Source organism: Dendrobates tinctorius, unplaced genomic scaffold, assembly GCF_039654945.1.
Source record: "Dendrobates tinctorius isolate UK_male_01 unplaced genomic scaffold, ASM3965494v1 ptg000155l, whole genome shotgun sequence".
NCBI lineage: Eukaryota > Metazoa > Chordata > Amphibia > Anura > Dendrobatidae > Dendrobates > Dendrobates tinctorius.
Window position 1 is genome coordinate 13312860 of NW_027361822.1, and position 26265 is coordinate 13339124.

The following is a 26265-nucleotide window of genomic DNA, read 5'->3' on the forward strand; positions in this document are numbered from 1 at the left end:
GTGTCACGTGGGGGATCCAGGAAACAGCGTCACACGCCATCCTGAGTAACTCCGCCTCCAAGCACCTCTGATTGGATGGCGTCACCGAGGGGGAGTGACCGGAATGACGCTGGATGGACTTGTTGCCATGGAGACCGGATGGGCCCACACCAGGCGAGCGTTCTATTGATGAATTTACAGACTCACGCACATTAGTTAACCCCAAATCTAATAGAGACCCACTATTGCCACAATCTTATCGCCCACTCTCACTCCTCAACCACAACTATAAACTCTTGGTGAGGATCCTGACGAACTGACTGCAGATGCCGCTACCTGGCCTCCTATGTGAGGCTCAGACAGGATTTACTCAGGGACGGAGCAGCGTGCCAAATTTTCTCATTTCAAACCTTTGTGGGCATCAAGGTTCTCATGTCAATTTACTAATGGCTCAATGGAATACAGGTGACAAAACACCCAGCTAAATTATAGAAAACTAATATTAATACATATCTTAAAAACTTAGAATCTACCTTAGTGAAATGGAAGGATTTTAACTTGTCATATCTAGGCAGAGCCAACTTAGTTTAGATGACGGAATTCCCACGTCTCCTCTACCTCTTCCATGCTCTCCCAATCTATCTAGTTCCTAAAGAGGAGAAGCAGATAAACTATCTGTATCGCTCATTCATCTGGGAGGGAAAAATTCCTCATATAGCCTTCAAAATACTCCCAACAATCGAAGGGGAAATGGGGAGATAAATTTCGAGGACATTAGACACTATAACCTAGCATCCCTGTACCGGGTGGTGGTGGACTGGCTGAGAGGAATGTCTTATTATGCCCAATATGACCTGAAGTGCTGTCTTACCCTGGCATTGGCTCTCCCTACCCTTCTACATCTTGTGATGTCACAGGTGACTAGATACTCTGCCTCCAGCAGGGAAAATTTCTATGACACCCGTGACCCTGGATACACCGCCTCCAGCAGGACGAATTTAAACAATAAAGCGTGCAGCCGGATACACCGCCTCCAGCAGGCGAATTTGAATAGTTACACGTGTATCTGGATACACCGCCTCCAGCAGGGCGAATTTACAGAGATAAGGGAAACGCCAGGGAAACCAATACAATGGAGGGCCCTGCAACAGGGAACAGGGACGTGGAGATCTCCTGCACTCCCCTGAGTCAGTGTCTCTACACTCCTAACGGTCCCTAGGTAGGTTCCGCACCTGGCGACGAGCAGGATACCTAAAAACCCTAGCTCGCCCTGCACCTATCCCTTTCTAATTAATTGGACGGTGCAGAAACTAATCCCACCACTGCACTAAAACACACATAAGGAAAGTTACAAACAGGGAAAAACCACTTGGCTTTGCTCTGTTGCTATGCTATCACCTCCGGTACCCCGCCAGCCAAAACATCCGCTGACAATACCTTGGGAGGGCAAAATGGAGGAAATATACACTCCCTGGTCGCCTCCCTCCAAGCGACCAGGGGTATGCGGCTTCTTAGATGGCATAGATAATTTGGCACGCGTAGGGCAAGCCTTAAGGACATGACCAGTCTGCCCACAGTAGAAACATGCCGACACCACTCCCTGAACCATGGGCAGCCCTGTACTCAAACTAGCTCCTCCTATTTGCATGGGTTCGTCTAGAGACTTGGCACGCACTGGGCAGGCTCCCATGAAATGGCCCGGCTTCCCACAGGAAAAGCATACCCCCCACCACGGCGAGCCGCAGACAACCCCTTTTTTGTACCAACAACACCGGGCTGCCTGGAATCCTCCGTCCACACTGGTGGGTCCTCCTCCCTAGCGAGGACAACAGGGCACATTTTGTGTATGTCTCTCCCTAAGGCGTCTATCCACCCGGATGGCAAGGGACATGGCGGCCTCCAGCGACCTGGGGGCGGCGTACTGCACCAGAGTATCCTGCAACTTTGGAGACAGACCCTGAACAAATTGACTCCTAAGGCTAGTTTCACATTTGCGCTTTTGAGCGCAGTGACGGCCTGCGCACGGCCGCAGCTAAGCCCCGCCCCCTGCCGCACCTCCACCGGTAGCTCCGCCTACCGGCGCATGACGCTGCATGCGTCCTGCGTCCTCTATCTTTATCACTGGGGGCGCAGGCCGTGCACAGTATGCGTTTGGCGGCGCATGCGCCTTTTTGACGGTGCGCCGAGCGCAACCAAACTGCAGCATACTGCGCACGGCCTGCGCCCCCAGTGATAAAGATAGGGGACGCATGCAGCGTCATGCGCCGGTAGGCGGAGCTACCGGCGGCAGCGCGGCAGGGGGCGGCCGATATCTGCTACTTCACCAAAGCTCTGTCAGAGCTGCAAGGAGCTCCTCACTGTTGCTCCTTCACCACCAGGCCTCAGACTGAGCTGCAAGGAACTCTTCTCTAGCTCCTTCCTCCACCAAGGATGGTTGGAAATTACCAATATCACCAACAGTGAGTGAGACCACCTGACTCTCCTTTATAGACAAGGGCCAGAGCAATCACACCTGCTAGTGATTCCCGTGTAATAATACTAGCCACCACCGGGGGCAAAACTAGAACTAAAGACACCACTGTGTAATGACCCTAATGGCCACCGGGGGCAAAACTAACTTTAAGCAAACAGCTTAAAGAAAAAAGAAGGTTACATGTGCTTTTATCTGTCACAATCCAGCATGGATCGTGACACATCTCCTTTATACGGAATTGCCGACTGAAGTGTAAGGGAGGGACAGGACTGTAGTCATGATCTGTATTCCAGTGGCAGCTGTGTCCATTACTTCCCCTACATGAAATAATACTATTCCTCTCGGCATACCTGCATCTTCAGATTCAGCTTCACCCGGGCACTTCCCAGGCCATAATGGTCCCTCTTCTAAGCGACCTCCATAAATGGAGACATAGTCCGAGACAACTTTAACACTTTCTTTACTTAGGATTTTGAACGCTACATGTTAGTACATTATAACATTTGCCTGCTTCCTGATCTTTCCCTTGCTTGTTGTCACTTCTGTGCAGTACACGCCCGGATCGGACCGTACTAGTCTGGTTCCCAGTTCCTTCAAGGTCTGACCTCACTACAATGACATTTCCTTCAGCCTGTTTCGCCCTAGACATGAATTCATCAGTCACTACGTTTCGTGACCCCTGGTGAAGCATCCAGCCCATCTGTACCCATCTCGTCGAAGCTCCATCTCCTTTCATCTCCTTAGTCCAGCCTACTTCTGCCCTAAAAGCATTGGCCCAGGCAGTAAGACGTCACATCTTCGTTTTCCTTTTCTGACCCACTGCTAAGGCATGCAGTGGCCATGGGTAATGTGGGCAATAACGACTTAATGTTACGTGACTGCCAAGCTGTCTGGGCCTATAGCCCATATGGACACTTGGGCACCCTGGCCCCATCTGACTAAACCACTCTTCATCACTAACCTTAACTCTCAGCAGCCCCTCCTACAATTAACCCTCTAAGAACCTCCTATCAGGCTCCACTAGTATACCCCCTCTAGTGGCCCGCAACATAATTACAACTACCCGGTCTATAAGGGAAACTATATACTAAGAGTGCCCTCCTCTAATGTCCCAAGGAGGATACACTACCTTTCCATGACTGTACATACACAAGGAACACATAATATATATGCAATATTATAATACAGGAATGCAAGGCAATATATACAGTTTTCTATTCAATGGTAACACATTCAAGTGGCAATACCATAAGCAATGAGCGGTAATACATAGTTATACTCTCTTAATTTTTGCCAGAGCTGTATATATATTTATATTAGATGGATGAAAAGTCAGCAATTCATCAGCCGCATACAGCAAAATCACAGAGTAAACCGACAGAATGGGATAGATTCTAAAAATTAGCAAGTTCAGAGAAGAACTACCAGGATATAAACAAACTGCAAAGTATGTCCTATGAGGAACGGTTAAAGGATCTGGGAATGTTTACCTTGCAAAAAAGAAGGCTAAGGGTATGTGCACACATTGCGGATTTGCCTGCAGATTCTTCTGCACAGAATCTGCATCTCTTGGCAAAAAACGCAGGTGCATTTTTCATGCGGATTTGATGCGGTTTTTCATTGCGGTTTTGACTGCGGATTTGTCTGCGTTTTTGACAGCAAAAAAGATATATAAACTTTGACAAACTTGACTAAGGAGAAAAAAAAATTTGATGTAATTTCCTTGTCTAACTCCTTCTTCCATTCTCCATTTTGCTTAAACCAAGCAATGATGAGTGGACGGTTGAACGAGCAGCAGAGCGCACAGCGCACCCAAGACCAGAGCGTGCGGCTATGGCTCCGCAGGCCATACAGAATATAGGGGTATATGACCAAGGTCTAGACGGGACTTTATACACACCTCTATGGGTAATTATTTTGTATCAATTCTCTTATAAATCTCTCCTTTACTGTGCACTGGATTATACACTTGTATAGGCGCTAATTAGTGTCTATGGGAGATTGTTTACCTAGCGGTATAGGAATTGTATGCTTTGGGGAAGTCAGTACTGTTTAATCCCTATAGCTGGATAACATGTGTCTCTACACAACCTTAACCTTCTACATGATCTTTTTTGAATGGTGCATGTGTTATTTAAATTTTGGGTCCCGCTTTTTTCTGGTCATTTTATTGACCCATGGAGTTAGTCACATGACATTGATGTATGCCCATGCATGTTTGTTAATATATGATGTTTGTATTACATATATTTATTAAAGTGTAACTTTTGATAAATACAATTTTTCTCTGTACTTTTGGCTATATATACTCGTTGTTCCTCCTTTATTGAAGTATGATATTGAGTCGCCTTATAGCATGGACATTTGATATTTTTTGCTGGTGTTTCTATTTACCATACAGAATTATGATGCTTGGGTTACTGCTGCAAATCCTCAATCATCACAGACGACAGGTAAGCTAAAATAGATGTCAAAAAATATTGCCATGTCTTTGGTTTTTCACTGTGTTGTGTACTAAACAATATTTTTATTTTAAGCGCAGCAGCACAGAAGGGGAAGGCGAGCAAGGAAAATGTGGGGGGCACCCACTTTTAGCTGAGCGCACGGAGAAGGGGCACTTTTATGTGCTCTACACAGATTTGAGGAGGTAAGTTACCAAATATCTAAAGATATTATCCTAATTAAAATGTGTCTTAAAAAATGTAATCATGTCTTAACTAACCATTTTTTTTACGTCAAATTTTCAGATTTCCAGACAAATTCGTGTCCTTCTGCAGACTATCCATCCCAGCATTCGACCGACTGATTGAAAATTTGGCACCATATCTGACCTTGGCCAATACGGTCATGAGGAAGGCCATCACTGCTGAGGAAAGGCTGCTCATCACCTTGCGGTAAGTAACTAATTTTTTGTTTGTATGACATTATGCCTCTTTCACACGTCAGTGTGTCCGGTATGTGTGATGAAAGTTTTCACATGTTCCGGAGACACTGACAAACGTAGACCCACTCAAATTAATGGGTCTATGCACATGTCAGCGTGTTTTCATGGGCAGTGTGTCCGTGGGCAAAACACGCTGACATGTCAGATTTTTACCAGTTGCACGGTCCTCAAAGTGTCACGCACACGTGCACACGGAGAGCACACATTGATGTCCTTTGTGTAACACGCAATGCACTGGTGAAGAAGCGCTACAGGAAGCACTGTTCCCTGGCGGCAGGTGATGAAGATGCTACCATCATTCTTCCCTGCTCTGCATGATTTCAGCGCCATCAGGGAAGAATGGGATTTGTCTTCAGCACCTGCCACCGTGTGACTGCGAATACTGTAGCGCTTTTTCCCTGATAGTCATCCGTGTGCGAATGATGCAGTACATGGGCGGCACACGGTTGCCACATACAGACACATGGACATGGATACCTTTGGTACAGTGTTTTACTATACCGGAAATATTATGATGGGTAAAACCTGCCTGGAACCTGTTAGCATTTTTTGCTGCTATAAGATGCGGTCACTGCTTTTCAGGGCTTATCTACAGCGTTCTATAATTAACCCCCCCGGGTCAGAGGAGAAAGATCAGAAAAATTAGAAAAATAATTTGGCTTATAATCACCCGTGGGGCACTATCGTGTGATATTATCCGATAGGTGTCGCAGGTCCAGGTCCGGCACCTCCCTTCTTCTTGCGATACCACTCTCCTGCTTGCTTCATTGCTCTACTGCGCAGGCGTACTTTTGTGTCCTGATGAGGAAAGACCAAAGTCTGGAGGTGTTCATGCGCTGGGCCTCGCAGACCTTTCCTGGCGCTTGCTCACTGCAGGAATTTGTTCTGCCCTCAACAGGCCAGATGAGTATGGCTGAGCAGTAGAGCGTTGAAGCAAGCAGGAGGGCAGCGGCGGTGCGAAAAGTTTGGAGTGGCCGAACACAGACCTGCAACTCCCATCTGACGTTACCGCCCCACGCAGTTGTGTGTAATTTTTTTAATTTTGTGTTTATATTTAGAGCTTTTGTGTTGGACCAGGTTGTTATCGACAGCATTATAGAATGCTTTAGATAAGACCTGAAAGGTTGTGTCCTCATATTATAGTGGCCATAACTGCTGACAGGTTCCCAACCATTTTTGTATGACATTTCTAATAATCTTTTCTTTTTCTTTGCAGATTTTTGGCCACAGGAGAGAGCTATACATCAGTACACCTCCAATTTAGAGTTGGCAAATCCACCATCTCTAAAATTGTGAGGTGCACAAGTAACGTGATCTGGCAGAAGTTGCAGCCCATTGTGTTGCCTTCCCCAACCGAGGAGACTTGGCTGCAGGTTGCAGCTGGCTTTCAGTCTGTGGCCAATTTCCCAAACTGCATAGGTGTAAGGGTTCATCAGCAGCCACAACGATCACGATCACGCTTCTTTAATTTTTAAAAAGTATTTTTCTGTGGTCCTGATGGTGGTGGCTGATGCACATTACAAATTTGTTGCCATTGCTGTTGGTGCCTATGGCAGTACTGAGCACTCTCGGGTGTTGCGAACATCACAGATTGGTCAGCAAATTCTTCGAGATTGTGTAACGCTCCCAGCCCCAAGACCTTTGCCGGGTTCCACACATCCAGTGCCCTTTGTGATGTATCGGATGAGGCTTTTCCCTTAATGACAACCCTGCTGCACCCATACCCATGAAGGGGGCTGAATGCCCGGTGGACGATTTTTAATTATCGGCTGAGTAGTGCACGCAGATATATGTGGAATACAGCTTTGGGGATTTAATAAACTCCAAAGTATCATTTGCAGCTTTTAATGTTTTATCCTCATTTTTTTTAACTTTTTTTTTGCTCGGCTCTCCTGTCACCGGATAGGCAGCTCTTTCTCTAACATCAGCTTCTGTGGAACCAGATGCTCCAACAGATGCAGAAGCAGATGTGCCAGCAGCTGCTGAAGATGTGGCACCAGCAGAAGCTGTTGCAGCAGATGGCGAACAGGTGCCAAAATGTTCCCTTGAGTGCTGTGTGACAAAAAAAAAATTATTCATTATTAGGGTATGTTTCCATGCTGCGCAGCAGCAACGCTTTGGATGCAGCAAAAAGACAGCTCCGCCCAAAGCGCTGCCCCCTTTTTTTGTTCGCATGATGATAACGCATGTTTTCTTTGAACACATGTGGAATCACCACATGTTATCAAAACACTGTGCTAGTTATCTTGCGGAGACCGAGAGCCAATGCAAGATAAATAGACATGCTGTGGTGTCAAAAGACTTGCCACATGTCCGGTGACGTAGGTCGGACACCTCCATCTTTGTACGCATAGTGGAGATGGGATTTCATAAAATCCTCTCCACTATGCTGTAACATCTGGACACTGCGGAGTGAACGCTGCAGCTGTATGCAGCGTTCAATACGCAGCCAATTGTGCTACGCCACGTGGAAACATAAAGGCTAGATATAATTACAGATTTCAATATTTTGGGGGAAAACTTACCTCCGCAATGTCCTGCTTGTCAGAAGAAACTGCAGCTCTTCATAAAACGGAAAAGTTTGACTGGTTGGAAAGGAGCCTCTTTTTGCACAGCTGGAGATAAATTTATGGAACCGGTCCCTCACCGACCACCACATCTTTCTCTAAAAAGCAAAAATAAACACACTATTATCAATCTTAGGCTAGGTTCACATTTGTGGTTAAGTCCGCAGCCATGAACACAAACCCAATATGTATGTAAACACATACAAACGCAGCGGTTTTTTTAGTTGCATCATCTTACGCAAGACGTAAAAAAAAGCTGCGTTTGCATGCGTTTGCGTTTTTTGTACGCATGCTTCCCATAGGGAAAAATTCCAGGAGATTTTCTGGGACACAAGCCACGCCCAATGGGCGTGTCTCATGGGATTTCGTTATATAGACCCTTGTAGAGCTGAAATCCGCAGATTTTTATCTTGTGTCAAGATGGATATTCGTAAGGAGAATTTCTATTTTAAACTGGATTTGGATGTCAAATTGTTTCTTGCCTTTACCTTTGCTTGTGAGCAAGAAAGGAAAAGAGAAAGCCGAAGAAGATGGCGCCGGCATTTTTGGCAACAACCCATTCTTGAAGTCCGGGAGAGCCGTGGAGCCTATCACTCCTTATTCAGTGAGCTCTGTGAAAACCCGGATAACTATTTTGGGTACACGAGGATGTCTCGAGAGCTTCCAGGATTTGCTGGCTCATGTAGAGGGGGCCATCAGCAGGCAGGACACCCAGCTCCGTAGAGCTATTCCAGCTGAGGAACGTCTGCTGGTGACACTAAGGCACATAATATTTAAAAATAAACGCCTGTCATAATTATTATTGTTCTGCAATGTCCTTATTTTTTGTTGATTTTTTTTTTGCAAAACCCCTGTCATTAATATTATTATTCCTAATATTTTTTTCCTTCTCTGTTTGGCAGATTCCTGGCTAACCGAGAGAGCCTATCATCACTCCATTTCCAGTTCCTGATTGACCTTTCCACCTTTTCTGCTGGGATTGTTGCAGACTCTTGCTGGGCTTTGTGGGACGTTCTTCGTCATGAATTTATCCTCCTACCCACCACGGAAATATGGCAGAAAACTGTGGAAAAATTCTGGGAAATGTGTAATTTCCCCAACTGTTTGGGAGCAGTGGATGGGAAACACATTAGGATTACAAAACCGGCTCAAAGTGGATCCAAATACTTTAACTATAAAAAATACTTTTCTATAGTGCTGATAGCCATTGCAGCTGCAGACTGTAGATTTATGGCCGTGTACATTGGTTCTTTTGGCCGTGGAAATGACTCCCAGACCTTTAAAAACTCGGACATGGGCCAACGGTTGTATAGCAATACTTTTAATTTCTCCGACCTCTTCCCAACACTGAAGGCCCGCCAATGCCATTTGTTGTGGTTGGTGATGAGGCCTTTCAGATGTATGGAAACCTATTGAAGCCATACTCCAGTCGGAACTTGAACCACACAAAAAGGATTTTTAATTATCGACTGACCAGGACACGAAGAATTGTTGAGTGTGCCTTTGGTATTCTTGTCTCAAAATGGTGCATTTTAGGGACTCCACAACTACATAATGGCTAAAGAGCGACCAACCTTCGAACTTGATGAACCTGTTGCTAACATATTGCCAGATTACCATCATCACCCTCTGAAGACAACAAGGGAAGTTGCCCAAACGAGGGATACATTCGCGGACTACTTTGTTTCTGAGAGTGGACGTGTGGCATGGCAAGATGCAATGGTTTAATGTTGAAATTTTATGTAATGTTATGGCCTTTGAATTTTAACATGTATTTTAAATGTTTAAAATGGAATGCAATAGTACTGACACCTGGGCAGGTGAGTATTGCAGACCCCTTGTGTTGTTTACCTTTTGTTTGGGGGGGGGAGGATTACCAATTTTCAACATTTCAACATTTATCAATGTTTTGCCACCTCATAGCTTCATGACAGATGCAAGAAAGAAAAAGAAAAAAAGATTGTGTTTCATGGATCTATGAGGTTGAAAAAAAAAAAGAGTGTGTGTACGGCAATTTGTGTGTTGACGGTGCACAGTGTATGTTGCCGGAGACGAAAGAGACAAAGAACAAGCAGTGATATGGGGCAAACAACACAATTTTATTTCCAAAAAATATATATATATATATTTTTTACAAAATGAGGGAGAAATGCTATGAACCAGGGGGGTGTAGAGACGGGAGGATTGGTTCGGGGTGGACACTGAAGGGGTTCCAGGGGAAGGGGCTAATAGATGTGTGTGTGGTCTGGGAGATCAAGGATCAAGGTTGACACATTAGGAGTGGAAACATGGGACAGGAGAGACACATTAGAAGGGAGGGATAAATTGGACATAACAGACACATTGGGAGGTGAGGGTGGTGGAGGGAGCGCGACTGTCCTTTCATGCCTCTGTTCCCTTTTCCTCTTTTTCTGCCTTCCATGTGGTTGCTGGCTGCTGCTTCTTCTCCTTGGAAGTGTGGGAGTGGTAGGTTCAGAAGGCGTGGTGGCGGTGGACGACCGTGCAGGACCCGGAATCTGCGTGCTGGTGGACGGCCGTGAAGGAGCAGGAACCTGCGCGCTGGTGGAGGTGGACGGCTGTGCAGGAGCAGGACTCTGCGTGATGGTGGGCATCTGTGCAGGAGCAGGACTCGGCGTGGTGGTGGAGTGGCTATCAACTGCACTCGGCATGGTCGTGGCGCTGTAGTGGAGTGCAGTAGGACTGGGGATGGTGGTGGCCATACAGGGGAATGCAGCAGAACTTGGTAGAGATGTAAAATGGGTGACTGGTGGCACAGTTGGAAAGGTTACATGTGTCTGCGGGTAAACCTGAGTCTGCTGCATAGCCTGAACGTATGCAGCATTGCAGGCCTGCATCACATTCAGCTGAAGTTCAGGCGTAAGGTTTTCCGCCATGCCCCGTTCAATGGCTGAAAAAATGATGTGCTGGCCTCTGGATGTCGGCTTCCAGATGGTCAAGGCACTGGTGGACAGACTGGAAAAGTGTGTCAATATGGTTCAAACCACTATCCAGTCTACCTACCATCGACTTCATGCCATCCTGGAAAACCGAGCTCAAGTGTAGAAACTCTGGCATGAGTGTCCTGTCCGAGACCTTCTGCCGCTGTCAGGAAGACCCAACATAAAAAGAGGTGGAGGAGGCCTGGGACAGGGGAAGACCTGACGGACCAGCTGCCTGTTCTCCAGCCTGTGATGCCGGCCTACTTGCTGCTTCGCTGGTGGATGGCTGGGCCTGCTCCGAGGCTGTTCGCTGAAGGACCGCTCCAGAGGTCGAACCAGGTTCCAAGGTGCTGCTCCAGGTTCTGTGAAAAGAAAAGAAAAACATTACTACCACAAAACAACTATTGTACAAGCGCCAACTCCTGTGGAATAGGAAAATTCAGATTAGGGAATACAACACAATGGAATACAACACAAAAATACTTAAGTTCTCTGAGCAAGGACAGGCCTCAGGAAAGCCAGCATCCGGTGGTATTTATATTTACGGATCTTTACTGCACCACCACCACCACTGCGAGCCTGGTTCTCCTGTCTGAGGTCCTTGTTGAAGCGATTCTTCATTGAAAGCCAATGGGTTCTGACTTTGTTCACTGTGAAGGGGGAATAAAGGGTTAAACAATGCACTTTAGGCCAGGATCACACAACCGTGTGTGATGCGAGAAACTCGCAGGAGTTTATCGCATCACACACGGTTGTGTGATCCCGGCCTTTAGAGGTTCACTGCCTTGTCAGACAACATTGCAATACTTACGAAAGTCCTTTCTGGCTCGTAGTGTAGCGTTGTCCTACTCATCCATCAGCTCTTGGGCCACCTCATTCCACTGCTGCCGAAGCACCACCATGACCCAGTGGTCTTGCTCCCCGCTGTCCCACAAGGCGACTCTCCTGAACAAGTGAGATCAGGAGGTCATTGTTGATGTAGTCCTCCTCCCGTTGTGGAACCTAGAAATGAAATAAAAACATTAATGTTGGAAAGATAAACAAGGAAAAACCAACCCCCTCAAAAAAAAAAAAAACGCAGAAAAAATATTAACACTCAAAGAAAAAAAAAAAAACTTACACGCCGTCTTGCCACCGATACTTGTGCCTCCCTCTGCTCCTGTTCACTTGATGAAGTGTTCTGTAAAAGAAAAAACATGATTTTGGCACATATGTACATTGATACTTACCAATCAGTTGCAAAGGTGCTCACTTCAGAATCCTGTCCTGTGTGCTCAGGGCTAGAGGCCATGGTGAAGAATGCTGCAAGAAAGAGACAAATAATTACAGACTGCAGGGAGTAAAAAAGACACACAGACATTAGGTTGTATACTCACATTTGGCTTGAATTCAGTGTCTTCACAGATGTCTTCTCTTATTTTTCAGTCTCCAGTGGCTTGAGAGTAATGGACAATGAGTTAACACACCCTCTTTTTATCTTTATGTAGGGGGTGGCTAATCAGTGTCTAGACAGGTTTACTCTGGAAAAAGTACGAAAATGCTAATAACACGTGTGCTTGCATACTCATGTGTTCTCATAGACTGTAATGCATTGTTTTGACGCATTTCTTCCACAAGCGTCCGCATGCGTATGGCAGCGGCAAATTGCTGCCTCCAAAATAATCCCGCCGCGAAACCCTTAGTACAATTGCCTTGTATTTGTGCATGAATCCCATTCAGGATATAGCTGGGTAAATATTTTTGTCCAGCATATGTCCCGGTATAATCATTTCTTATAGGAGTAGACTGCAGGGTCCCATATCGACGGAAAATCACATACCTACAATGTATACAATAATGTCATTAGATACTATATCCAACACCCAAATAAAAAAAAAGAAATTTGGAATATATTTAGCTATAACCCCTACCCTAACCACAGGCCTAACCATAACACAAACATCAAAAAAATAACCCTAATCCAAAACAGAACCCCAGGCCTAACTGGAACCCTAATCCCAACCCTAACCCTAATCTCAACCCCAACCCTAATATCAACCCCAACCCTAATCTCAACCCCAACCCTAATCCCAAACCTAACCCTAATCTCAACACTAATCCCAACCCTAATCACAACCCTAATCCTACAACCAACCCTAATCCTACTCCCAACCCTAATCTTAATTCTAACCCTAATCCCAACCTTAACACTAATCCTAACCCTAATCCCACCCCTAACCCTAATCTCAACCCTAATCCCAACCCTAATCCCTAACCCAAACCCTAATCACAACCCTAATCCCAACCATAACCCTAATCCCAACCCTATCCCTAATCTCAACCCTAACTCAAACCCTAATCACAATCCTGATCCCAACCCTAACCCCAAACCTAGCCCTAACCATAATCCCAATTTGAAACTGGAAAAATATTTAAAAACATTTACTTTATTACTTTGACAGGATTAATGGGGTGACACAAGGGTTTTTTAATTTAATATTTTATTGCAGGTTTTTTTTCTTTTAAACCTTTTTTTGGGGGGTTAACAAAAGTAGTTGGCAAAAAAGTTGCGTGGGCTCCGGCGCAATTTTCTGTGCCAGTGTGGGAAAGCCGACGGCCTGGGGCCAATATTTGTGTCCTGGGAAGGGGGTAATACCCATGGCTCCTTCCCAGGCTATGAATATCAGCCCGCAGCTGTCTGCATAGCCTTTACTGGCTATAAAAATAGAGGGACCCCCCAAAAAATGACGTGGGGTCCCCCTATATTTTATAGCCAGAAAAGCTACACAGCTGCGGGCTGATATTCATAGCCTAGGAGGAGCCATGGATATTGGCCCCCCTGGCTACAAATACCAGCCCACAGCTGCCTCAGAAATGGCACATCTATAAGATGCACCAATTCTGGCGCTTAGCCTCTCGTAGCGATGGCATATGGGGTAATAAGGTGTTAATGTCACCTTTGATTGTAAGGTGACATTAAGCCCGGTTAATAATGGAGAGGCGTCAATAAGATGCCTATCCATTCTTAATCCAAAAGTAAAAGGGGAAATAAAACACCCAGACATTACATAAAAGTATTTTAATGAAATAAATAAACGCATTTTAGGGAAAAAGTTTATTTGTCAGCTAATCCACGCGAAGCCCTTGTTCTCCTAGAAAAAATAACAAACCAATTGTATACTCCCTGGTCCGACGTATTCCAAAACCGAGTGTCCCATGATGACCTGCCATGGAGAACAGTCACATCAGGATATGTGACTTCTTCACGGCTCCAGAAGCACACTGACAGGAGCTAAGCTCCTGCAGTGTGTTACTGCGCACGCGCTAGAGTTTACCGGAGTTCACTGTCTCCGGTACTCTCGCTTTACAGCACAGCTGCGTGGGAAAATTCTTAAGCAGCTCTAGTGCTGTAAAGAGACAGCAAGGAGCTGTAGAACTCTGGGAAACTCCATGATAAACTGCCAGGAGCATATATCCTGGTAGTGTATCGCGGGAAGACGGAAAAGATCACCATGGGACACTCGATTTGGATTTCTGCGTAACAGGGAGTAAATTATTGGTTTATTTTTTTTATTTTTTTCTAGGGGACCAAGGGCTTCAGGGAATTAGGTGTGGTGTATGGTAAGTATGTACTCTATGTTGTATGTACTGTCTGTTATGTATGTTACATGTATTGTGTGTATTGTATGTTATGTGTTTTTTTAATTCACAATTGTACTAAGTCGCTGGACACAGGGACTACTCTCCCATCCTAATAGCCGGAGTACAATTGTTGCACTATTGTTGCATGGGGATGGACAGACGCACACAGACAGACGCAAAAAGACTTCACACACACAGACAGACACACACACCTATACCAAATCAATCAGACGGCCGACATCCATCCCCATGCGACGATAGGACTCCATGCTGCTTGCAAGATCACTTTATCACAGTGATCAAAATTAAAAAAAGTAAATAAGCCCCCCTTTATCACCCCCATAGGTAGGGAAAATAATGAAATTAAAAAAAAAAAATATTTATTTTTATTTTTCCACTTGGGTTAGGGTTAGTGTGAGGGTTAGAATTAGGGTTAGGGTTGGAATTAGAATTAGGGTTAGAATTGGGGTTAGTGTTGGGACTAGGGTTGGGGTTGGAATTAGGGGTAGGGTTGGAATTAGGGTTGGGGTTGGAATTAGGGTTAGGGTTAGGGGTGTGTTGGGGTTAGGGTTGGGATTAGGGTTAGTATTAGGGTTAGGGGTGTGCTGGGGTTAGGGTTGGAGTTAGAATTGAGGGGTTTCCACTGTTTAGGCACATCAGGGGCTCTCCAAACGTGCATGGCGCCACCATTGATTCCAGCCAATTTTGCTTTCAAAAAGTCAAACGGTGCTCCCTCCCTTCCGTGTCCCGATGTTTGCCCAAACAGTGGTTTACCCCCACATATGGGGTATCAGCGTACTCAGGAAAAATTGCACAACTTTGGAGGTCTAATTTCTCCTGTTGCCCTTGGGAAAATAAAAAATTGGGGGCAAAAAATTATTTTTGTGGAAAAAAAATGATATTTTATTTTTACGGCTCCGCGTTATAAAATTCTGTGAAGCACTTGGGGGTTCAAAGTGCTCACCACACATCTAGATAAGTTCCTTGGGGGGTTCTAGTTTCCAAAAATGGGCACATCAGGGGCTCTGCAAACGTAACATGACGCCCGCAGACCATTCCATCAAAGTCTGCATATCAAAACATCAATACTTCACCTTCTGAGCCCCGACATGTGCCCAGACAGTGGTCCCCCCCACATATGGGGTACCAGCGTTATCAGGGCAAACTGGCCAACAACTTTTGGCATCCAATTTCTACTGTTAACCTTGTGAAAATAAAAAATTGCGGGCTTAAAAATCATTTTTTGAGGAAAAAAAATGATTTTTTATTTTCATGGCTCTGCGTTATAAACTTCTGTGAAGCACTTGGGGGTTCAAAGTGCTCACCACACATTTAGATAAGTTTCTTGGGAGGTCTAGTTTCCTAAATGGGGTCACTTGTGGGGGAGCTCCAATGTTTAGACACACAGGGGCTCTCCATACACAACATGGTGCCCACCAACGATTGGAGCTAATTTTCCATTCAAAAAGTCAAATGGCGCTCCTTCCCTTACGAACCCTGCAGTGCGCCCAAACAGTGGTTCCCCCCACATATGGGGATTCAGCATACTCAGGACAAATTGGGCAACAACTTTTGGGGTTCACTTTCTCCTTTTACCCTTGGGAAAATAAAAAGATTGTTGCTAAAAGATAATTTTTGTGACTAAAAAATTAAATGTTCATTTTTTACTTCCATGTTGTTTCTGCTGCTGTGAAACACCTGAAGGGTTAATAAACTTCTTTAATGTGGTTTTGATAAGCTTGAGAGGTGTGATTTTTAGAATGGTGTCACTTTTGGGTATTTTCAGCCATTTAGAAATATCAAACTGACTTTAAATATGAGGTGGTCCCTAAAAAAAATGGTTTTGTAAATTTTGCTGTAAAAATGAGTCAACTTTTAACCCTTACAACTTCCCAAAAAAAAAAAAAAATTGTTTCCAAAATTGAGCTGATGTAAAGTAGACATGTGGAAAATGTTATTTATTAACTATTTTGTGTCATATAACTCTCTGGTTTAACAGAATAAAAATTCAAAATTTGAAAATGGCGAAATTTTCTAAATTTGCACCAAATGTACAATTTTTTCACAAATAAACGCAAAAATTATTGACCTAAATTTACCTCTAACATGAAGCCCAATATCTCACGAAAAAAACTGTCTCAGAATCGCTAGGATCCCTTGAAGCATTCCTGAGTTATTATTTCATAAAGGGACACTGATCAGAATTGCAAAAAATGGTCAGGTCATTAAGGTCAAAATAGGCTGGGTCATGAAGGGGTTAACAGTCTAGTAATGGGACATGAATACCCCCCACCAGGCGGACAGGTGAAGAATATTGTTGTCCGTTATTTTAACCCTTGCAGGGGACAATGGCTTCACTGGAATGGGCGATGACATAGATATGGTTTAATTAAGATTGATTCAAGAAGTCTGTGTCATTATTTCAATTAAAGGACATTATTCAGGGTGTGTGTGTGTTTTAGTTCACTATCACTATGGAGTTAGTAACGGGGGCATCTTATAGACGCCTCTCCATTACTAATCTCTGGGATTGATGTCACCTGAAAATAGGTGACATCAACCCTCCAACTAACACCTCACTTGCCACTGCACAAGGGCAATTGGGAAGAGCGAGACTAAGTGCTAGAATTGGCACATCTCATAGATCTGACTTTTCTGCGGCAGCTGAGAGCGGATGTTTTTAGCCGGGGGGAAAAGCAATATCCATGGCCCATTCATAGGCTATTAATATCAACCCACAGCAGTCTGCCTAGCTTTTGCTGGTTTTAATTATAGGGGGACCCTACATAACTTTTTTGGGGAGTCCCCATTTTAAAGACCAGTAAAGTGTATATATATATACAGTATATACAGCCGTTAGTTGATATTAATAGCCTGGGAAGCTCCACGGGTATTACCCACTTCCCAGGCTATAAACATCTGCCTCCAGCTGTCAGCTTTACCGCTATTGGTTTGAAAAATTACGCGGGAGCTCACGACTTTTTTTTCAGAAAAATAATAATTAAATACATGTACAGTTAGCTGCACATGCACTGTACTAATTGTGTATGTCACCAACATCTTTAAACCTATCTATTCTTTGGGTTCTTCAGAATCACCATAAATGATGACAGCTGCATTGTGACTACTATGTAACATGAGTGTAATTGTGATTGCCTAATTCTGAACATAACCACATCTGCTGTTCTGAGGGTGTTCACACTCATGCCACCACATTATTTTAGTTTTGCTATTTTTATTTTCGCTCTCAAAATGAGTTTAGTCTGTATTAATCCATCGACAAACAAATTATGGGGACATTTAAGGTGGACAAAAATTCTAAAATGATTCTACCAAGTATGATTTTTTTTATATGACAGAAACCATTTTAACAGGGATGTGAATATGTTGGCACCAAAGAAATTGACTGACTTCCATGTATATTGAAGCGGCACCCTTGGACTGGCATGCCAATGGGGGGGATCCTTAAATATGGCTTTATTCATTAATAAACAATAGGTCAGATCTCTAGGACTTCATAGGATTATAAACCAGGAACAGCAGTTTGTGGAAAAGGGAAAAAAAACCAAAAGGGCCAAACTCAAGAGTTCTAATGTACACTATGAAGAATAATCACTGCCAGATGAGATATAGCTTATATTATATCATATACAATGAAATATAAGCAATAGAGGTACTGGTACACACACGGCTCTGCTCCGTACACCTCATACACACACACTGCTCCTTTCCGTACACACTACACACATGCTCCACTTCGTACACGCACGGCTCCGCTCCGTACACACGTCTCCGCTTCGTACACCTCGTACATGAGGTAGTGGAAGGGGCTGGTGGTTTGCTCCCTGACACGCCAAGGGTTAAATACATTTTATGCTTATGTATGTTATGAAAAATTGATACCGACTGGGGCTGCAGTTATCTTAAATAGGGTTAACTGTAACGAAAGTTGACTGACCTGTTCTTGAAGGGATGGGTCGAGGGACCTAACGTTGCTCGGCGAGAGTCCATAGAGGAGTCCCAGACCTGTGAATGGGTTGTTGAGTTCAATATTAAGAGAGGATACGGATTCCTAGAAAAAGAATGGACTGGGGATGAGGTATTAGTGAGCTGTGATGTGGCAAAGCAGAGGTACCCGCCCTCATGACGTCACAGCTTATACCCGGGTGAAATAGTGTACTTTGTGAAGTGCGAGTGTCAGTGAGGCTGGTTTGCCGCAGCTGTAGTGCATTCCTACATGTGGGAAGATACATTGGAACTGGATCAGGAGGTCTTTGAGCGGAGGGCCAAAAGAGAAGAGCCCCAACGGAAGTTGGCTAGGGTGGCCCCAAAAAGGTTCCTGTCAGGACAGAGGACTTACAATTCATGCAGGGAAGAGATGGCACTTGATCAGCTGCTGATAGTCTGAGGAAGAGGATGAAGACTCCTCTAAGGGCTTTGATCTGGCAGAATCTCCTTTTGAGGTGCAGGCATCTAGTCTGCCTCACCACAGGTTGAGGAGTCGGGTTCTACCAAGCCAGGACCCGGGGAAGACTGCAGGGCCACAGTGGGGCAGGTGATCCAGAAATTCAGGATGACCAGCTATAGCCCTACTAAGGTGGGCTGTGAGAGTGTCACGATGGAGAGGAGGACCCCTATCCCAGAAAGTTTACAGATCAGCCTTGGAGATGGAGAAGGCTGTGATCCCCCCACTACCTGGGCCACCTTCATGGAGGAGAGGCGGAAGGCTCATCAAAAGCTGTGAAGGTAGCAGTGGCCTGAGACTGTTTTTTGTCCTTGGTATGTTGTGATTTTTCAGGAAGCTGCCTCATACTGATCAAGAGAGGCATTGTCAGTGAATTACCGGTTGGGGATGGAGTGCCCCATCTTGAGCAAGGACTGTTGGTAAATCAAAGTTTGTGTTAAAAGAAAAATCTGGGGGACTGATTTTCACCTTCGGGGCTGGAAGAGGCCTGGAAGTGGCTGAGCTTGAATTTCATTGATGCTTAATTTTTTTTATTTTTTTTTAACCTGCAGCGCATTTTTTTGCTGGAATAGCAGCCGCTGGTACTCTCGGAAGGTTTTTGAGATCCTCCACAGTAGAGACTGTACGTTTTTGGACTGTGTTTTAACTGAAGACTACTGCTGGTGTTGGCCTACAGGCCCTAATGATAAAACAAATTTGAAAAACTGACAGTCACATCCAAGTATAAGCATAGTGTGAACAGCTGCTTAACCTAGAGTCACCAACTCATATACATTCAAGCAAAAAAGGAAGCACACTGTAGCATCATAACATGCAAACATGAAAATTGAAAAATGAATTGCATTACTGCATTAAAAGTATGAAAAATTGAGAAAGTTTAGCACATAATCATAAAAATTTTCAGTAGTATCGGTCCTTCTCGGTAAGGACCCTGGAAACAAAGTGTCCATGTCCGTTTTATCATTAGATTCAAACAAAAAAGGAAGTACACTGTAGCGCCATAACACGCAAACATGAAAATTGAAAAATGAATTGCATTGCTGCATTAGAAGTATGAAAAATTGAGAAAGTTTAGCACATAATCATAAAAATTTTCAGTAGTATCGGTCCTTCTCGGTAAGGACCCTGGAAACAAAGTGTCCATGTCCGTTTTATCATTAGATTCAAACAAAAAAGGAAGTACACTGTAGCGCCATAACACGCAAACATGAAAATTGAAAAATGAATTGCATTGCTGCATTAGAAGTATGAAAAATTGAGAAAGTTTAGCGCATAAAATGGCCAAGTTATGTGTACCTGGAAGCCACAGTAAGGCATTTCTCAATTTCCAGGACTCTATCTAATGCCAATCCTCACTTAGGCCTGTTTCACATTTCCGTTTGTTGTCAGTCAAAATCCGTCATTTTGCAAAAAAAACGGATCCGCCATTTTTTTGACGGATCCGTTTTTTTCCCATTGACTTGCATTAGCGGCGGATTTTGATGCGTTTTTTGACGGATCCGCCATAATTTTGGCGTCCGCTGTCTTGAGTGGACGGACACTGAAACGTTTTTTGTCAGCGTCAAAACAGCGGATAGCAACGGATCCGCTGCTATGCGCCATTCATTATAATGGTCATCTATGGGCGGCAGATCCGTTGCCAACCATTAATTGACAGAATCCTGCAACGGATCCGCTTTTTTACACTGAGCATGCCCGGAAGAATTTCCTTGCCAGAAATTTAACCCCAAATTTCTTTCTGGCGGCGGAAAATTCTCTCTCTCTCACTAACTGCTAAAGCGGATCCGTCAAAAAAACGTTTTTTCACAACCTGGCGCATTTTGACTGATGTCAAATAACTGAAATGTGAAAATGTGTGTTTAATCAAAGCAGGGCTACTACCCCTCCACAGAGATATAGCCTTTAGTCTAAACAGAGGATTTACATAGGTTCCCATTCAGATGAAGACTTCAGTCTAAGTGAGGATTGGCGTTAGGTAGGGTCCTGGAAAACGAGAAATGCCTTAACGTGGCTTCCAGGTACACATAACTTGGCCATTGCAGCAATGCAATTCATTTTTCAATTTTCATGTTTGCGTGTTATGGTGCTACAGTGTGCTTCCTTTTTTGCTTGAATCTAATGATAAAACGGACATGGACACTTTGTTTCCAGGGTCCTTACCGAGAAGGACCGATACTACTGAAAATTTTTATGATTATGTACTGTGACACTTGCTTTTTAGGGGCACTTAATCGAGAAGGGCCAGATCTACATAAAGAAGACATTGGGACCAGCCTGCTGTTTTATAATGTTTGATACGGTTTTATAATGCCTTATCTCTGCACTAACTCTTCTTTTAAGGTCTGACGTGGTCGGGAACGACCATAATTAAATTGTGGGGAATGTAGCAGTGATGGGGCTGGTGTTCTGCTCCCTGACACTCCAAGGGTTAAATGCATTTGATGTTTATGTTATGAAAGGATGATACTCACTGGGGCTGCAGTTAGCTTAGACAAAGTTAACTGTAATGACTGGCCCAGTTTGGGAGGGGGAACTGAGAATTAGTGGCAAGTCCAGGAAGTAACAGTGACAGTCATTGGAGGGCAGTGTGTGAAGTAGTAGGTCTAGCTCAAGAAGCTGCTAGGGACAGCGTGGGCCTAATACTGTACTTGGGGCAGTGGATTGACAAAAATACCCTTTCGTGTGATTCCGTCTAATGGCCTGGGGCAACCTCACGATGGATGTTGGGGACGAACTCAGACTGCGAAGTTACAGGTGAAAGATGGACTCAGACTACATGGGGTGGAAGGTATTGCAATCCGGATATACTGCTAGTGTTGGTGAAGACTCCCTAGGGCTAGGAAAGCCAGAGAGAGGGATATGCCAACTATACCGAGAACCAGCGCTGAAGTTGTATCTGGTACATGTGAGGAAAATGACAACCCACTGGGCCTTATCCTCTACATCTGTCTGTAAATACTGCTTGTCACCACGTAAATGTTTGGTTATTATGAACCTTGTGTCTCCTGGATTAACTGCTGCCCTGGTTCCAGAAGAGGGATACCTGGACTCAGAACAGGCCTGCAGCCTGGAGTAAGGGTGATGGACCTTACACATAGCAGCACACACCGGAACTGGGACACGAGATGTCTGTAGGATGCCAAAGCAAGTGGGAACAGAAGCTCACCCACAACTACCTCGCTTGGGTGAGCAATACACACGACTCCTCTCTGTACAACTTGTACATACACGGCTCCGCTCCATACACCTCATACACACGCGGCTCCGCTCCGTACACCTCGTACACACACGGCTCCGCTCCATACACCTCATACACACGCGGCTCCGCTCCGTACACCTCATACACACACGGCTCCGCTCCATACACCTCATACACACGCGGCTCCGCTCCGTACACCTCGCACACGCGGTTCCGCTCCGTACACCTCATACACACGCGGCTCCGCTCCGTACACCTCGTACACACACGGCTCCGCTCCATACACCTCATACACACGCGGCTCCGCTCCGTACACCTCGCATACGCGGTTCCACTCCGTACACCTCATACACACGCGGCTCCGCTCCGTACACCTCGTACACACACGGCTCCGCTCCGTACACCTCGCATACGCGGTTCCGCTCCGTACACCTCATACACACGCGGCTCCGCTCCGTACACCTCGTACACACACGGCTCCGCTCCGTACACCTCGTACACACACGGCTCCGCTCTGTACACCTCGTACACACACGGCTCCGCTCCGTACACCTCATACACATGCAGCTCCGCTCCGTACACCTCGTACACACACGGCTCCGCTCCGTACACCTCCTACACACACACGGCTCCGCTCCGTACACCTCATACACACACGGCTCCGCTCCGTACACCTCGCACACGCGGTTCCGCTCCGTACACCTCATACACACGCGGCTCCGCTCCGTACACCTCGTACACACACGGCTCCGCTCCATACACCTCATACACACGCGGCTCCGCTCCGTACACCTCGCATACGCGGTTCCGCTCCGTACACCTCATACACACGCGGCTCCGCTCCGTACACCTCGTACACACACGGCTCCGCTCCGTACACCTCGCATACGCGGTTCCGCTCCGTACACCTCATACACACGCGGCTCCGCTCCGTACACCTCGTACACACACGGCTCCGCTCCGTACACCTCGTACACACACGGCTCCGCTCTGTACACCTCGTACACACACGGCTCCGCTCCGTACACCTCATACACATGCAGCTCCGCTCCGTACACCTCGTACACACACGGCTCCGCTCCGTACACCTCCTACACACACACGGCTCCGCTCCGTACACCTCATACACACACGGCTCCGCTCCGTACACCTCGCACACACACGGCTCCGCTCCGTACACCTCATACACACACGGCTCCTCTCTGTACACCTCGTACACACGCGGCTCCGCTCCGTACACCTCGTACACACGCGGCTCCGCTCCGTACACCTCGCACACACACGGCTCCGCTCCGTACACCTCGCACACACGCGGCTCCGCTCCGTACACCTCGCACACACGCGGCTCCGCTCCGTACACCTCGTACACACGCGGCTCCGCTCCGTACACCTCGCACACACGCGGCTCCGCTCCGTACACCTCGCACACACGCGGCTCCGCTCCGTACACCTCGCACACACGCGGCTCCGCTCCGTACACCTCGTACACACGCGGCTCCGCTCCGTACACACGCGGCTCCGCTCCGTACACCTCGTACACACGCGGCTCCGCTCCGTACACCTCGTACACACACGGCTCTGCTCCGTACACCTCGTACACACACAGCTCTGCTACATCCACCCTGTAAACACCTCCTGACCCCACACAGAAACTTCCCCTCATCCAGCACCATGACAACCAGCACAGGAGAGTGCTGCATACACTGAGGCCCCTGATCATGTGACCCCTGACTCCTCCCCTCCTGTGACCTCATCCCAGGTCCTGTGCGCACAGAGCAGCCATATATGTGGTGTGCGGCTCTGCAGGTGGAGGTAGGTGCTGGAGATTCCCCATTACTGGGCTGCACAGGGGGCAGTAACACCTCCATTCCCGGAGATAGCGCCCCCTGCAGGTGGAGGTAGGTGCTGGAGATTCCCCATTACTGGGCTGCACAGGGGGCAGTAACCCCTCCATTCCCGGAGATAGCGCCCCCTGCAGGTGGAGGTAGTTGCTGGAGATTCCCCATTACTGGGCTGCACAGGGGGCAGTAACCCCTCCATTCCCGGAGATAGCGCCCCCTGCAGGTGGAGGTAGGTGCTGGAGATTCCCCATTACTGGGCTGCACAGGGGGCAGTAACCCCTCCATTCCTGGAGATAGCGCCCCCTGCAGGTGGAGGTAGGTGCTGGAGATTCCCCATTACTGGGCTGCACAGGGGGCAGTAACCCCTCCATTCCCGGAGATAGCGCCCCCTGCAGGTGGAGGTAGGTGCTGGAGATTCCCCATTACTGGGCTGCACAGGGGGCAGTAACCCCTCCATTCCCGGAGATAGCGCCCCCTGCAGGTGGAGGTAGGTGCTGGAGATTCCCCATTACTGGGCTGCACAGGGGGCAGTAACCCCTCCATTCCTGGAGATAGCGCCCCCTGCAGGTGGAGGTAGGTGCTGGAGATTCCCCATTACTGGGCTGCACAGGGGCAGTAACCCCTCCATTCCCGGAGATAGCGCCCCCTGCAGGTGGAGGTAGGTGCTGGAGATTCCCCATTACTGGGCTGCACAGGGGGCAGTAACCCCTCCATTCCCGGAGATAGCGCCCCCTGCAGGTGGAGGTAGGTGCTGGAGATTCCCCATTACTGGGCTGCACAGGGGGCAGTAACCCCTCCATTCCCGGAGATAGCGCCCCCTGCAGGTGGAGGTAGGTGCTGGAGATTCCCCATTACTGGGCTGCACAGAGGGCAGTAACCCCTACATTCCCGGAGATAGCGCCCCCTGCCATGTGTATATGGACAGTAATAGAGCGCTGGCTGGGCACATGTATACAGGGGAGGGCGCTCTGGTTTGGGGGCAGATGACGCTTTCTCTCTGGGGTGGAGATTAGATTACAGGGAATAATGGAAATGTCGGGTTTTTCTCTCCATAGAAATCTGGAGAAATGGAGAATCTTGTCATTTCCCTACTTTTGGCTGTAATAGTTTGGAATGAAGGGATTTCCCATGAAATGTTTGTGGCGTCGGTCCTGTGTTGAGGACGCTGATCTCGGAGGAGGAGACTGTGGGGCCGAATAATGAACGAGACTGAAGTTAGTTTCTTATTTGGCAATTTTTTCTTTTCTGTTTTTTATAGGTTTAACAGCAAAAAATAATCAACACAATGCAGCGAGGAGCCCTGATGTGAATACACTTAAAATCAGCAACAAAAATTATAAAACTGGCACAAAAATGGGCATCAATTAAAGGGTTAAATGACTTTGGGCCACTGACCTCACACTAAGAATACACAGATAGTGATGCCTGGTGTCAAACCCAGGTCCTTCCAGCCTGGCCTAAATGGGTTCTGGGCATCAGAATTGGCATCAAAGTGGGCAAACAGCTGATATTCACAGATTTGAATAAGTAACTGATGTTTTTAAGGGGTTAAATGACCTTGGGCCACTAATCTCACACCACCATTACATACACAGTAAGGCTGGGGCACACTAGCGATTTAAAAGTTGGTCCGATTTTGATGCAGGAGAGTTGGATGAGTTGTAATGCAATTGTCATGTTTTTATGTGACTATATATATATATCAAACTGCATGTATGTGTGTATGTATCACCGACCAATCACGAAGCATCTTTCATTTCACCAGAGCTGTTCAATAGAAGCTGAGCTGTGATTGGTTGCTATGAGCAACAGTTTTCCTTGCAACCAATCACTAAGCATCTCTCATTTCACCAGAGCTGGTTAAGAGAAGCTGAGCTGTGATTGGTTGCTATGAGCAAGTTTTTCCACTTGACACCACCTCAGCAGACACTGACCAGGTGGGAGAAATCTAGCATCCCCTGGAACATAAGCTCCCAGCCATCGTCTGCCCCCCAGAATGCAGAGCGCACATGACAGAAATGAATCCCCCCCCCTCCTGTGCCCATATACCCATCACACATCCTCCATCCCAGAGGCACATCTTCCCTTTTAAAGGAATCTCCAGTATGGAAGTCAGGGCAAATCCATCCAGCGCTTTGGTTTTGACCCCAAGCCTCTCTTAAAGGGTTCCCCGGTATGGAAGCTAGGACCGTTCCACTCAGCTCTGTGGTTCGGACCCCAGGATCTCTTAAAGGGAT

General features: G+C 46.4%; 2 protein-coding genes across 4 annotated transcripts in view; both read left to right on the plus strand.

Moving 5' to 3' along the window:
• The window catches only part of LOC141051113 (gastrula zinc finger protein XlCGF66.1-like), a 29351-nt gene extending 19554 nt beyond the window's left edge, over positions 1-9797 (plus strand). For 2 of the 3 annotated variants that reach the window (XM_073547996.1, XM_073547997.1), the window contains 5 exons: positions 4219-4360; positions 4854-4905; positions 4995-5099; positions 5200-5346; positions 8866-9797. In XM_073547996.1, coding sequence (XP_073404097.1) covers positions 4219-4313 — 95 coding nt within the window. In that variant the 3' untranslated portion in view covers positions 4314-4360; positions 4854-4905; positions 4995-5099; positions 5200-5346; positions 8866-9797. The remainder of the gene's footprint in view (positions 1-4218; positions 4361-4853; positions 4906-4994; positions 5100-5199; positions 5347-8865) is intronic. The other variant, XM_073547998.1, reaches the window with a different exon arrangement.
• Positions 1-26265, plus strand: part of LOC141051177 (uncharacterized) — a 266826-nt gene that overhangs the window by 181242 nt on the left and 59319 nt on the right. Inside the window, exons 17-20 of the mRNA XM_073548042.1 lie at positions 4990-5099; positions 5200-5346; positions 6455-6473; positions 23920-23999. Of these exons, the coding sequence (XP_073404143.1) occupies positions 4990-5099; positions 5200-5346; positions 6455-6473; positions 23920-23999 (356 nt within the window). The remainder of the gene's footprint in view (positions 1-4989; positions 5100-5199; positions 5347-6454; positions 6474-23919; positions 24000-26265) is intronic.